We start from the raw sequence: 13,609 nt of genomic DNA on the forward strand, positions 1-13,609 counted from the left end.
CCCGGTGGAAAGTGAGGGCTTCGCCACCCCCCAGCACCGCTCCCCGGGGTGTGCCGGCCCGGGGCGGCCCCGCGGAGCTCTCCATGGTGGCCGCCGGCCCTGGCCCGCGCGCGGTCGCTGGGGGCCGGGCCATCCGCCGCACCTCCCCCTCAGCCCCGGCCCGGCGCCCGCCCGTCCCGGAGCGGGGGCGTTCCGGCCGCCTCGCCCGCCTCCCCCTGCTGTCCGGGGCGAGCCGGGAGGCGTCGGGCCGCACTGCCCGCCCCGCCCCGCGCCGCCGCCCCGGCTCGGGCGGGAGACTCGCCGCGGTCCCGGTCGGGGCCGGGAGCTCCGCGCGCTCCCGCGGTGCCCGGCGGGCGGCGGCGCGGTGCATGCCGGGCCCGGGGCGGACCGTCCCCGCGCTGCGCCAGGAGCCGCGAGCCGCGCCCGCCGCCATGTTCCGCCGGGCCGCCGCCGCCCGGCGCCTGTAGCCGCCCCCGCCCGCCCCGCCGCGCCCCACCAGCCGCCGGCGGAGGGGCGGACGAAGGCGCTGCCGCGCTCAGCAGCCGCCGCCGGAGCCCGGCAGCGTCCAGCGATGTCCGCCAAGGAGGGGAGCAAGGTGCTGCTGCTGACGCCCCACGCCACCAGCGAACGCGCCGTCAAGGGTGAGCGTCCCGCTGTCCCGCAGGGGAACATGGCCGCGCGGCGGGGCCGCGACCCCCACCCGAGTGCCGGGGCCCGCCTGGGCGCAGAGACGCGGCCTGGCCGATCGGTGCCCCCCGTGTGCGGGCTGGGCTGCCCCGCCCGCAGGTGGGGACGGGAGGGCAGCCCGGCACCCTGCGGAGGCGTGGGATGCCCGCACGGGCGTGGGAGTATCCAGGGCTGGCACCGCTGGATCGAGCTGGGCGCGGACGGGCCTGCGAGGGCGGCGGGCCTGCGGTGGAAGCGCCGGCCGGGCCTGCGGGCCTGGCGCGTCCCGCCCGGACGCGCTGCCCGAAGCGTGTGCGGGGCTGCCCGGGGGCACCGCCGCGCTCCGGGCCCCGCGCCCCGCTCTGCGCCGGGAGAGCCCTGCAAGTGCAGAGCCTGACAGCGCCGGGGAAAGGCAATGGGAGGGTGCTGCCGCCCGCTCTATTGGCTGCTGTTCTCAGGTTCCAGTTCTGATGGAGAAAATTCACCTTGATCTATTTCTTTGTGGCCTTCCTTGGTAATCTCGTGGGGAGCCGCGGAAAGTCAAACGTTTTACTTCTTAGGAGAAAAAGTAAAGCATTTTATATTAGATATATCCATCTAAATCTAGGATGGTCTAGCGACCAAAATGGTATCAGATAGTTTTTTTTCTCTGAAGCCTGTGAAGTATGTCATTTTAGTTTTTGTGAGGAGAATAATCCTTTGTAGCCAGAGCATCCTGAAATACGTGTGTTAGACCTAAATTGATAGTTAAGGGTAGAGCATAGGTAGTGCTTCAGAGAATTCCTAGGTTGTGTTTACTCAGGTTGCACATAATTTTATTTTGAACCCAGTGGTTTTCATATTGCACTCTGTTTGGTGGTGTCAGTGTGGACAATTGTTATGGCAGGTCTGGTTGGAAATCACAGGTGTATACAAGCAGTCTGCTTTTAAGATTGACATTCCTAGGAACTGACTGAATTGGAAGGGGTGCAAATGTGGTTATTTAACTTTTTATGTTACAGGGGGCCTTGAGAAATGAAAAGGATGCATTTGTCCTCAGCAGTTGCTAATTAAAGTCTTGGAATCCCATTGGATGTTTTGGACATCGGTGTGTTTTCTAGTAAACTGGAAAGCTTTACTTGAAATAAGTTGTTACTCATTTTGAATTGCTTAACCTGTTGATTTGTTTGAACAAATTGCAAGAGTAAAAGTAGAAAATGTTAAAACCAGTCTATTGGAAACTCCTTAGTGCTGCTTCAACGTGTGGTTTTTAGACCTGCTGAATTTTTGTACCTTTGCTGCAATTAATGGTAAGAAGTTACGTTTTCCAAACAGTGTGAAAGAATTAATAGTAAGAGTCAGATGCTTTAGAATGCAGTGGAAAACCTGCTGATTTCCAAGCACTCATAATTCAGCTTGTTAAATGTGACCTATGCATCTCGTTGTTTAAAATTGTCATTAAGACTTGCTTCATTCTAAGCAGAATTATTGCCTGAGTTTGCAGTATTTCTTTGAACCTGGGTGTTAGGATGTAGAACTATTGTATAGATAATTTGTATAGGCAATAGGTATACCTGTTTGTATAGGTAATATTGTATAGGTAATCAGTCTTTGATGGCTTCATCTGACGTAATTCCAGCCAGTTGATGTAGCAGCATTTTCCTGTACCTTCTGTAGACCTGTCCTATCCACCCCATCATGCTGAATCACTGGCTTCTGGAGAAAGCCTGGCCAGTTGTGCCAAGCTGTCTGTGTTATTGATACAAAGGACAGGGTGGTTTGGTTTCTCCTCCCCCATTAGGTGCAGTGCAGTTGGAAATATTTTTTTTAGACAGTGACCCCAGAAGTGCAAGATTGCAGGTTATGTCAGTCCTAAGTGGGAGTATCTGTGCAATTTGTTGAAACTGTGCTAAGATATGACAACTGTGTCACATCCCTCTTCACAGATGCATTGCCTCTTCCATACCAAGAAACATTTACCATCCTCTCTCTTATTATACAATGAACAGATCTTTTATAATGCCTCAGATTCTTAAGAAAAGCCACAGAGAAAATGTAGCAATATTGTGTGGTGTATCTGTGTATTGGTCATTATTTCAGCTTTCATGCTTTCTATATACGGTGTAGTTTGGGGAGAAAATATGAATTCAGGACCTAAAGCTTGTTGTTATTTACATTGTTCATCTTGATTTTATTTAAGTTTTATTTCCTTCTTCTGTATCACTGGAAGAGGGGGATGAAGAACAGAATCCATTAAATTTCAGAGGCTGTGAGAAATTGAATTCTTTACCACTATACTGTATGTTGGCAGAAATTGACAAGAGATGCTCACCCAAGAAGAAATTGTTGAATTACTGTATTATCAGTAGCTATTTTTTTCTAATAAGGTAGGATAATGATTAAGATGTGTCCCCCTTCATATTTTGACTTGCATATTTAGCAATTGATGGGAAGTACAGATATGTAGAGAAGTATCTGAAGGGCTATCAGATGTATTATGTCATATCAGATAGATATATATAAAATAAATATAAAAATAGCTTTAAATATGCAATCTAGCTGTGTTGTCTAGCATATATTTCCAATTATGAGTTTTCTCATCAAAGGTCATTGATTGCTTTTGAAGTATATAAAAAGCTAAAATTTTATTTTACCTGGCTTAGTTAAATTGCCTAAGTAATTTGTACTTACAGAATTTCCTATAAATTAATGGTTAGCTATGGAACTGAAAAGCTGTCTAAAGTCAGCTTTTGGCATTTGGTTCCCAAAAGTGGTCTTGTGATGAAGCTTTTGTTACTGCTTTTTTTTTGTTTTGTTTTTGCCTTTTTTTTTTTCCCCCCAAAGAGAGATGAGAAAATGTACCTGTTCTGATTCACTGTTTTCTAAGGCACGCTGTCCATCTTTGAAGGATACTTAGTGTTTTACTGTCTTGTGGAACAAATCAGACTCTTTGTTATGTTCTGTCAAAATCTTTTTTTCTGTAACTTGTTCTTGGTACTTAAATGCTGTATCTGATTCTTTGGGTTTGCCTTTTTTTTGGATGACAGTTGACTGACTTCAGTCGGTTCACTTCACCTTTCAGCGCCTGTGACTTTCAAACTTTATCTTTTCTCCCGAAACAACTGTTTCACTGCCTTGTAGTAAGGTACTTTTCCCTGGTAGGGATGAAGTGCTTGGAAGCTCACGCTGATAGAGTGGTCCTGAGCTTGACAGGGATGAGCCTTCATTGCCTGTTTTTGAGAGCCAAGCACCAGGGTTTCCCTGACTCACCTGTGGGTAGGGACACCCCGGAGCTGTACTGGAAGTTCCCATCCTCCAGCATTACACTCTGTGCACTGTGGGTGTTGCTAGGCCTTGGGACACAATCCACGGGACCTTGTCATGCTGACCTAATGCTAAATTTGGAGATAATGTCTATTCTACTGGAAATTGAAATATTTCAGTATTCCTTTGTTTTGGATAAAAGGCATGGTACAGTCTGATTGGCAGACAATAATTTTAGATATTAAATGGAAGCTCATTGAAACAACTCTTTAGTGAAACCCAAGGAAATGTAACTTATATCCATGAGCAAGCAGGCTCTGAAATAAAGGCTCTAGTATCTAATTTTGAACAATTATGCCAATGTAAGGAGAAAAAGAAATCATTGCAATATTTAAATTTATAATTCAGAGTTTGGTTTTTAAAAAAGGTAAGAGGTTAAAAGTTGACAGGCAGCATGAAGTCTGTTTTAAAATTTTGTAGGGTAGTTATGCTGCTGGCCAGAAATTATTTTAAGATGTTCCAAAAAAGCAGCAGTGTGAAGAGGGTATTCAAGGATCATATTAAAAAGAAAATTAAAATCACAGTTTTGTTTTGGGGGAGAGACAATGGAATTGAACTGAATTTTGGCAAGTAAGTGTTTGGTCTTTTTTTTTTTTTGTTTGTTTCAGGGGTTGTTTAGAGTGGATAAATCTTGAAGTAACAACAACAAAACTGAAAAAAACCCACCCAAAAATGGAAGCCTGTTTCAATTTCAGTAGGGCAAATTGGCAGTTGAGGGCTGGGAAGGTAAGGCCAGAGCACAAAAATCTGAGAACTGCTCACATGTGTGTTTATTATTTAAGGAACTAAGGATTCTTCCACACGTGAGTCAGTTCTTATTGCTGAATGGATGAAAGAATTCTCTCACTGAAATGTAAGTGGTTTCAAAATGTATCAATGAAAGAAATGTTGCCAAAAAGTATCCCAAGATCAGGAGGTATTTGTCTGGTGGTTCTAAAGGAATTCCTTGGGGGTTTTGAATACAAAATTGTGGGTTTATTTTCCATAGCCTGTGCCGTAACTCATCTTCTGAGTCTGAGAGATGGAGCATGGCAACATTAAAAAAAAAAAAAAAGTCTGGATTTAACTGGATAACTGTAGATCAATAAGTTTAATTTAAACAGATTCATGGCACTTGTAAGAAAGAGTGGCCAAGCTATATCCCTGGGAAATACAGTGTGAAAGAGGAGATGGTACAGGTTTCATAGATGAAAATCAAGAGAAATTGTTAGAATATTTTGAAGAAGCCAGTGAGCTTCTTGATTCAGGCAAATCTATCCTTTATGTTTCTTCACTGAAGTCTTTAAAGTAAGCAGAAGAGGAAATATTCTCTTTAGGATCAGAGTTAGTTAGTAGAAAGGATGTTAATAGGTGATAAACTCCCATGGTGGAGGGAGGTTAACACCTGTCATGTATGCTCTTTATATGTCTTGACAAGTTCTTTAGAAAACAGAGTGAATGGCAAATACTAACACTTGTTCAAGACAGCAAACTTCCAGAGATGCCTCAGTAAGCTCTTGTTAGGCTGAGTGCCTCATAAAGAAGTTGTAGGAGATGCTATTTGCTATTAAGAGAAAGAGCAGACTCTGCAAAGGACAGAACAACTCACTCTTAAACATAGAAGGCAGTGAACTTGGGAAAGAAATATTAGGATCTATATGGATAACATTCTGAAAATGTTAATGCAGTGGCAGTCAGCTGGTCTGATAAGAATTCAGGGAGTATTAAATGACCACTTTAGAAAAAAGAGATTGCACCATCATGCCATTATGTGTATGTTCTGTTATATGTGCATCTTGAACAGCAGCATCTGACTTTGTTCCATCTTCCTGATTTTTTACTTTATCTAAACATATGTTCAGAGGCGGAGAGTGGCTTTTGGGGGAGGTGGAATGACAAAGATGACAAGTCTCTGACTTGGAAAAGAGGTGGTTGAATAGGGGATAGAGTTAGATATTTCTTACCTTATGAATGGTGTTTAATGGGAGAGTTGAATAGGAAGCTATTGTGATTTTTGTCTCCCTGTGGAAAGGAGTAATGCTGTACCAAACAAAATAGAAAAGGTGAAATACCTTTTCATGTAACATATGTGGAATTAGTAGCAATAAGATGCAGTGGAGGCAAAAACTATGGAAGTGTCTATTTGGAATCTGGACAAAATAGTGGAAAAAAGTTGTCATAAACATGGCGGTCTGGAGGAAACTCTAGAGAAAATCCATAAACCACTCTGTTTCAAAAAAGGAGTATGGAGAGGGAAAGATCTACGCAGCTGTCATTGCCAGAAGTGCATTTAATCGCTAAGTAATCTTTTGGCATAACACAATGTGGCTATTTTATCTTTAAATACTTTTCAAACGAGTAATTATCTTTTTCCTGTGAGGAACTTCCAAAAACTTCAACCAAGTTTATTGCAAAACTACACAGTATAAAAGATGAATGAACACACCATGGCATACAAAATATATCCACAGTTTCATTTGAGATTTAAAATTCTATAAAACTTTTGAAACTGCAAGTACATGATAAGTAGTACATGCAAGTACATGAGGATGAAATAAATAGTACCTTCAGTGCTGTTGTAGGGTTTCAAGGTTTGCAGGGCCATTTTTTCTTGGTTTTAGGATGCTGATTAATGTAGCAGGAACATTGCATTCAGAGAAACTTTGGGACAATTTTTGTAATTTGCAATAAATTGACTTTTCTGGATCTGTGCTTTCTTGCTTGAGGTGAATAGGGTAACTTGTGGGTTTTGTCAGCTTTTGATTGTAGCTTTCTGATTCCAGTAGATGCGGCTGTGTATTTGTGCTTATCTAGTATTTTCAAAGTTGCTGGTCCACAGACCATCTATGATGCCTTTATGCTATTTCTTTTCAAATCTGTTCTGCCAGTGCAGAATAACTGGGTATATTCTGTCCTCGTAGCAGTTATGGATGCCGCATCTTTTCCTTCTGTAGAGATGTAGAGATGCTGGCAGAGGTGTGAAAACTCCAGGCTCAAACTGAAGGATGTAAATAGGTGTTAGGCTTTGTGATTCTTCTGAGTGACAATACATAGACAGCATTGCATTTATAAAACCAAAAGACCACAAAATGTGACTAAATGACAGAAAAACCACAGACCATATTGCTATCATGGCAATAAATCTGCTGAGAAAATGAAGGATGCTGGCCTTCCTTTTCACAGAACACCATACTCATATTGCTAGGTGATACACTTGGTGGAGACAAGCATTATATATACTGTTTCGTGTATACCTATCACCAAAGCAATAAATACTTTGCAAACAGAATGTCTGTGTTTAGTAACCTTAGTAATGCGAGGTGAGACAGACTTTATCTATGAAATCAAAAACATTATTGAAACAGAAAATGCAGTCTGGGATATTGAGCAGGTTTTAACAGCCAAAACTAAATTAATGCAACATTCCATGGGCTCCTGATAAGAGAGGAAAAATAGCTAATTTTCTTTCACCGTGGGAGAAAAAGAATTATTTAAGTTTTACAGTCATAGGAACAGAAACAATTTTGCTTGTGAAAGTACAGTACCTTCTGTGCTTGATCCCTGATGCTTTTTCTTACATTAGTCTAGGGGCTTTGATCTCATCTTGCTTTATGAGGCTGTTCCAACAGGGTGTCTCTTGATACAAGGCAGATTTAACTGAGGTTGTTACAATGGGCGTATGTATCAGTGTGGTTTAAATTTACAGTATCTACATGTAAAACTTTATTAGCAGCTACTGTTGTATTTAGTTACTAGGCAATGTGAGATCTGCTTTGGGTCTGGAAGTGGCGTGTTTGTGTTAGTTGCCATATTGCACCTTTCAGCAGGGATTATTATACCAGGTAAAGTGCCACACTAATGGCGTTTTTCTCCTTCGAACTTCGTACTGCGTCATGGGAATTCATCCCTTCAGATTGCTGCTAACCTTTGAATCTCCACAGCATGCTTTATTGTAAGGTATCAGTGTACCCAGTACATTGATACCTTACAATAAAGGCTAGTAGAAAGTCAGTGTAGAAACAAGTTTTGAGGTTTTGCTTTCTATATCTCATACTAGTACTGCAGTATAAAGGAGAGGTGATTTTTTTTTTCTCTTTGTTAATGCATTTTCAATTAATAATAAAAAAACATCAAAATATTTTCATTAATAAGTCCCAAAAGCTATTCACTGCTTTTTTTTCTCAGCTCTAATGGTTACATTTTTTGATCAATATATTAAAATTATATCATTTGTATGTATTTTTAAAATGAAATTGATTAATTGTGACTAGCAAGCAATAGTTTGTTTTAGAAAATCTTGTCTGTGGTTGTAAATCATGGTGTGTTACACTTGTTATTAACATCTATACTGTTACTAATAAGATACTGCAGTGTGTATTAGAGATTCATCTCTAGATACTTTTCTATTGTTTAGCTTGGCTGGGAGTGGAAGAAGAGAATCCTTTAATCCCCCATGTTATTTCCTTAGGGTAATTCCTCTTAATTACCATTCTGTTACAGTCCCGAGAGCACAGGTTGTGCACAAAGACATTGAAACATGGATTATATTTGTGTCTTGGAACACATCATGCTGCAATTCTTTTTCCTTCGGCTATAACATTCTGTGACTACTTCATCAAAGTTTTAATTAAACCCATTAGTTTGCAGAAATTGTTTGCATTTTTCAAAAATCCTTATCCTTAACCTAATAAAAGCAGTTGTAATATTTTTCAAAGGTATGCACTCTAATACAGTGTTAACTTATGCTGGAACAAAACTTAAAGTATAAAATGAAAAGAAACAGTTTTTCTAAAAAGTGTTATTTTTTGTTTACTGGTGATGCAGATCATGGCTAAAATCTTTAACCATATTTTATTCTGCCTTCTCTGAAAATTATTCTTAAGCAATCCTTCTCAAGCAATGGGAAAATACAGGTATTTTGTGAAAAAGAATTTGGTTAAACTCTGAGGAACTAGTTTTTAAGACTTCATTTTTTCATGAGGCAAATACAACTTCAGAGATCCTTAATTACTTCTCATACCACAGTTGTGGGTTTTGGGTATTATGGATAACAGACTCGTGGATACAGAGTTTTAAATCTGAGTCTTTATAAGTATATTAATTCAAATAATTTGAGACAGACCTTGATACTGGAGTAAAAACAGCTGGGTTTTTAGCCTCCCAGAGAATATAATTCTATAGACAAACTCAAAGCTTTATTTTGTTAGTAGATATAAGAACTTTATTAAGAGAAGAAAATTTCATTTGCCACAGACTTAAAATCCCTGAAATATCTGAACTGTCGCAAGGAAGAGGTCTTCTTGAATTCTGCAGCCACTGGTAGTTGTAGTGTTAGTAATGACTTGCACTTAAGAGAATGAAGAACAGGTGTTCACCTCAACAGAACATTCTCTACCACACCCTGCATCTACCAGAAGAAGCTTCCAAAAAGAACAAAACAGTCATCTTTCACCTGAGTAGATCTGAATAATAGTAGGATTAATGGAGCACAGTTCCTACAAAACTGTGTCTTGGAGGTGACTGGTTTTAGGAAGGTGTGTGAGATCTCTAATGCTTTTGAAGGAATTAAAGCAGGAGAAATCTTCTTTTTGAGTTGTCTGGTTTCTCCCAAAGAGATGAGCTCAACTTTGAATTGCTGAAGGCAGTTGTGGGCCCACAAATAATGTATTAAAAAAAGTGGGGCAAGACAAAGCCTAAAACTAATTCATGGACAGCTTGATATAAACTTCCAAATAATGTAAAAAATAACATTAAGAGAATCTGAAGGTTGGAAAGGTAAGCTCAGAAATGCAGTGAATATTAGAATTTATGTTTTTCTGGTCATAATTAAGTGCTTCTAAAAATTAGATAAATTTATTTTGTCAGAATAATTAATGTCTGTTCTCTGAGCCAGATTTAGTTTTTAAACAATTGTGCATGGAACAGAAGTGATTGTCTTTTGATATCTTAAATAAGTTTATTTACGTTTGGACTACATGGAATTTTAGCATTTCTGAGGGAAACTTGCATTGCTGATAGTGGAGGCTGAAGGAAAGGCATAAAATTTTCTTTTAATTAATCAAACACTTTGTGTCAACAGAAAAGTGGTGAATTCGTTCTACAATATGTAGGAACACACTTTGCAGCTTTTTCCTACCAAGAAACTTTTTTAAGAGGAATAGTAGACATGTCTTTAGTTTAATTTCTAGGAAAAAATTAATTTCAGTGAATATACTGAATTTGTGCATCAGGTGTTTTATTTTTACTACTCCATAAAACAGAAGGGTAGCAATGTGTTACTAGTAATCTAGAATAGATTTAAATGAAGTCAGGGAATGTTTCAGTATCTAAGCATTGATTTTTGGAATGTAAAGTTCAACCTCGGAGACTATGAAAATAAATATTAATACTTTATCTACAAGTGTATTCATGGTACTCGTTCTTATCTTTGAATAGATTGTGTTCCTCCTATTTTTCTTTTTTAACATACAGAATTTAAATTGTGAGAAACAGAATGGTTTTGCTTCTGTTGTAGTTCATTCTTTCAACAGTGGTATGCTTGAGGAGAGGACAGGGTCAGATTAGTTTTATTTCTTGTGACATCCTGAGTGCCATGGCATTTCTTAGTGGCAGTTTTGAAGTGTCTTTTTCCATGGCTCACGCCCATATTTCACTTGTGCAGTAACTGAACTACTACAGATTGCCAAATGTGCTGTCTGGACACTTGCTGAGCCTGCTTTGGTCCCCAGCCACTGCTTACTGACTCCTTTCATTCCTAGTCTTTTGAACAGTATTGGATCCTTTTCTTGCTAGCTTTGCATTTGTTTTGGTGGTTCTTTTCGTTTGGTTGAGGTTTTTTGGTGGGTTTTTTTCCCCCCAAGACTTTGATGATGGGATAAATTTTAATTTTGAAAGTCTAAGTGGCTATTAAATGGATAATCCTGCATTACCAGTATTTCATGCGTCGTTCAGGGAATGGTGGTATAATGGAGAAAGATTATTTCCCTTTGCAATGTCAGTTTTGACTTTTCCCGATATTATCCATATTACTATGCCTTCTAACTCTGTTTTATAGTTTCTACAACCTTGCATAGTATAGATGTTTTGGGTTTTTTTTAGTATGTATACAGCACTATTCTGTCCAGGTTTTAATGATGTTGTAAAATTTCTTGGTGAAAAGACAAGTTTGCTACTTGGGATAGCAGCTATTCCATGATAGTCCCCTGTTCCTAGATGGACTCAATGTTTCAAATTGAGTGTCATGACTATTTTTCTTCTATTTAAATTTTAGCTGTCCCTTTTCCACCAACACATCGCTTGACATCTGAAGAAGTGTTTGACACAGATGGAAGACCAAGGGTTGACATTTTGAAGAACCACTTGATAAAGGAAGGTCGAGTGGACGAAGAAATTGCACTTAGAATCATCAATGAGGGTGCTGCAATATTACGGAGGGAAAAAACTATGATAGAAGTTGAAGCTCCAATTACAGGTAATATTTCTAGGTAATTTCATCCATAATTAAATTTGAAAAAGACAGATTTTTTCAGTAGTAGAATTTGTCTTTAAATTGCTTAACCAGAATTTCTCTGTTAGTCCTACTGAATTATCCCTCACAACTGCATTTGCTTAACAAATGCAGGCATTAAACCTATTGAAAAAGCTAGTAGGATTGGTGTTAAAATTGGGACAAAAGAAGGAAGTAGTTAAATATTGTTGAAATAGTAATTTCTACTTCCTTCAATATTGTAAGTAGGAATAAAGGCATCTTCCAGAACTCAGGATAATTCTGAAATCTAAATATGTGAAGAGAAGCTCATTATTGTAGTTTGAAACAGATACTGTGAACTGGGATTCTTAGTGAAAAATACACCTTTATACTGTTCTGTAAGTGAGACTGGTGACTGCACATACAACCATGTTCTTATGAGAGCAATAGTACTGATAAAGGTTGTTTTAGTGTCTTTGACACTAGGGCCAGAGCCACTGGGATACAAAACTGACTTTTAGGGTTTTCTTGAGTATTTTCATAGCCGGAACAGTTCTGTTTCTGTTTGACCTGGTGAAAGGTGGAATTGGTGTCCTTTAATACTTTTATTTATAAACAGCCTAGACTCATAGAAAGTAGCTATGTTGCATGTCTGTTATTCATGATAATGAAAGTAGATTTGCTTTTTATGTTTAAATCACATTTTCTTTAATCTGAATGTATTTTCTTCTAAATGTACTTATATAAAATTACTGTCTGAAAGATTTTTTTAGGGCATCAGCTTGTTATTTGTTAGTATTGGGTAAATGAAAACTGTACATCAATACATCATTATTATTGTTGACATTTTTAAAAACATGAATGATTGAAATGGTGGAAACTACTAAGTGGCTGACTGAGCTCAGAGTCCTTTGAAGTTCCAGATAAACGCAGAATTAAAGTTTGGTTAGCATTTTTATATTTTTGTATATACAGGTAATTGGTATATTGGCAGTTTAAAAAGGAGGTAAGTTCTTTCAGTGCTTGAATAGAAATCTTAAGGGAAGAGACATAAAAGAGTGCACATTCTATTTAGTCACATACTTTATAGGTTGTGATGACGAATGCTCTAAGGGAATAACAACCTTTAAAATGTGGTGTGCCATATCCAGTATTTCTTTCCAAAATTAGGACAACTTTTTTTCCCCAAAGATTTTACTGATAAACTCTAAGAAGTCAGGAGATGCTGTTTGTCGGTTGACATTTTTGCGTCAATGAAAGGCATAGTCTCTCAAATTCCTGTTAATTGTTACCAGTGACACCTTATGCAGAAGGGAGAAGGCAGCTACTGACTTCCATTGAACTGAGAACTCCTGTGGGAAAGAGGAGATAAGAGCAATTGACTCTTCCAAGCATTTTTTAATTACTTTTTTAAAGCTGTGAGATGACCTGGTTTTGCTGTATGCTCCTTAAAGACTTCCCATCTGCTGCTATTTTTGGCACTTCTGCCTTTGGTTGCTGACCACTGGTCTTGTCCCTTCTCATATTCTAAAAACACAGGAAAAATCCACTGTTGAAATAATGAACATGATTATTTGAAGGAGAAAAGTAACTGAGCAAGGAGAAGATAGGATTTTATTAAAGAGTATGTTAGTCTGACTCAAATAAAAGTACACCCCCTGCTTTTTTCTATTTCACATGGACTCAGCAAATTGTTGTGAAGCGGCAGGCATTTTCAAGTACAAATACCAAGGAGAATTTGCAAAGATATCTAAGGAGTTGGGGAGAACATTACAGCTTGAGTTTTCAAGACGTCACTGCTTAGTGCATTACGTGTGTTGGAAAAATACCCCCCAGTCTCCTGGACTCAGAGCTATATCATCAATATTGTCACAGGTAGTGAAGACAGCATCTTAATGAAAAGCAGAGGGGGAACCTTCAAAAATTTCTGTTATTCCTGCTTTATACCTGTCTCTCTTCTTAATTAGAAGTACTTTGTGGCTGTTAACTATAACTTGGTAACTTTTCCATTAATTTTTTTTTAATTAATTTGAACAAAATTTTTGCTTGCAGTGTGTGGTGATATTCATGGCCAGTTCTTTGATCTAATGAAGCTGTTTGAAGTGGGAGGATCACCTGCTAACACAAGATACCTCTTCCTCGGTGACTATGTAGACAGAGGTTATTTTAGTATAGAGGTAACTGAATATATTA

General features: G+C 39.5%; 1 protein-coding gene across 7 annotated transcripts in view; it reads left to right on the top strand.

Moving 5' to 3' along the window:
• The first annotated feature begins 225 nt into the window (after window positions 1-225).
• The window catches only part of PPP3CB (protein phosphatase 3 catalytic subunit beta), a 47,174-nt gene continuing 33,790 nt past the window's right edge, over window positions 226-13,609 (top strand). For all 7 annotated transcript variants that reach the window (XR_003961203.4, XM_072931558.1, XM_030276877.4 and 4 more), the window contains exons 1-3: window positions 226-641; window positions 11,219-11,419; window positions 13,469-13,593. Coding sequence is in view for 6 of the 7 variants with exons in the window: in XM_072931558.1 (XP_072787659.1) it covers window positions 572-641; window positions 11,219-11,419; window positions 13,469-13,593 (396 nt within the window). In the remaining variant the exon portion in view is untranslated. The remainder of the gene's footprint in view (window positions 642-11,218; window positions 11,420-13,468; window positions 13,594-13,609) is intronic.

This window comes from Taeniopygia guttata, chromosome 6 (assembly GCF_048771995.1).
Source record: "Taeniopygia guttata chromosome 6, bTaeGut7.mat, whole genome shotgun sequence".
NCBI classification, from domain to species: Eukaryota; Metazoa; Chordata; class Aves; order Passeriformes; family Estrildidae; genus Taeniopygia; species Taeniopygia guttata.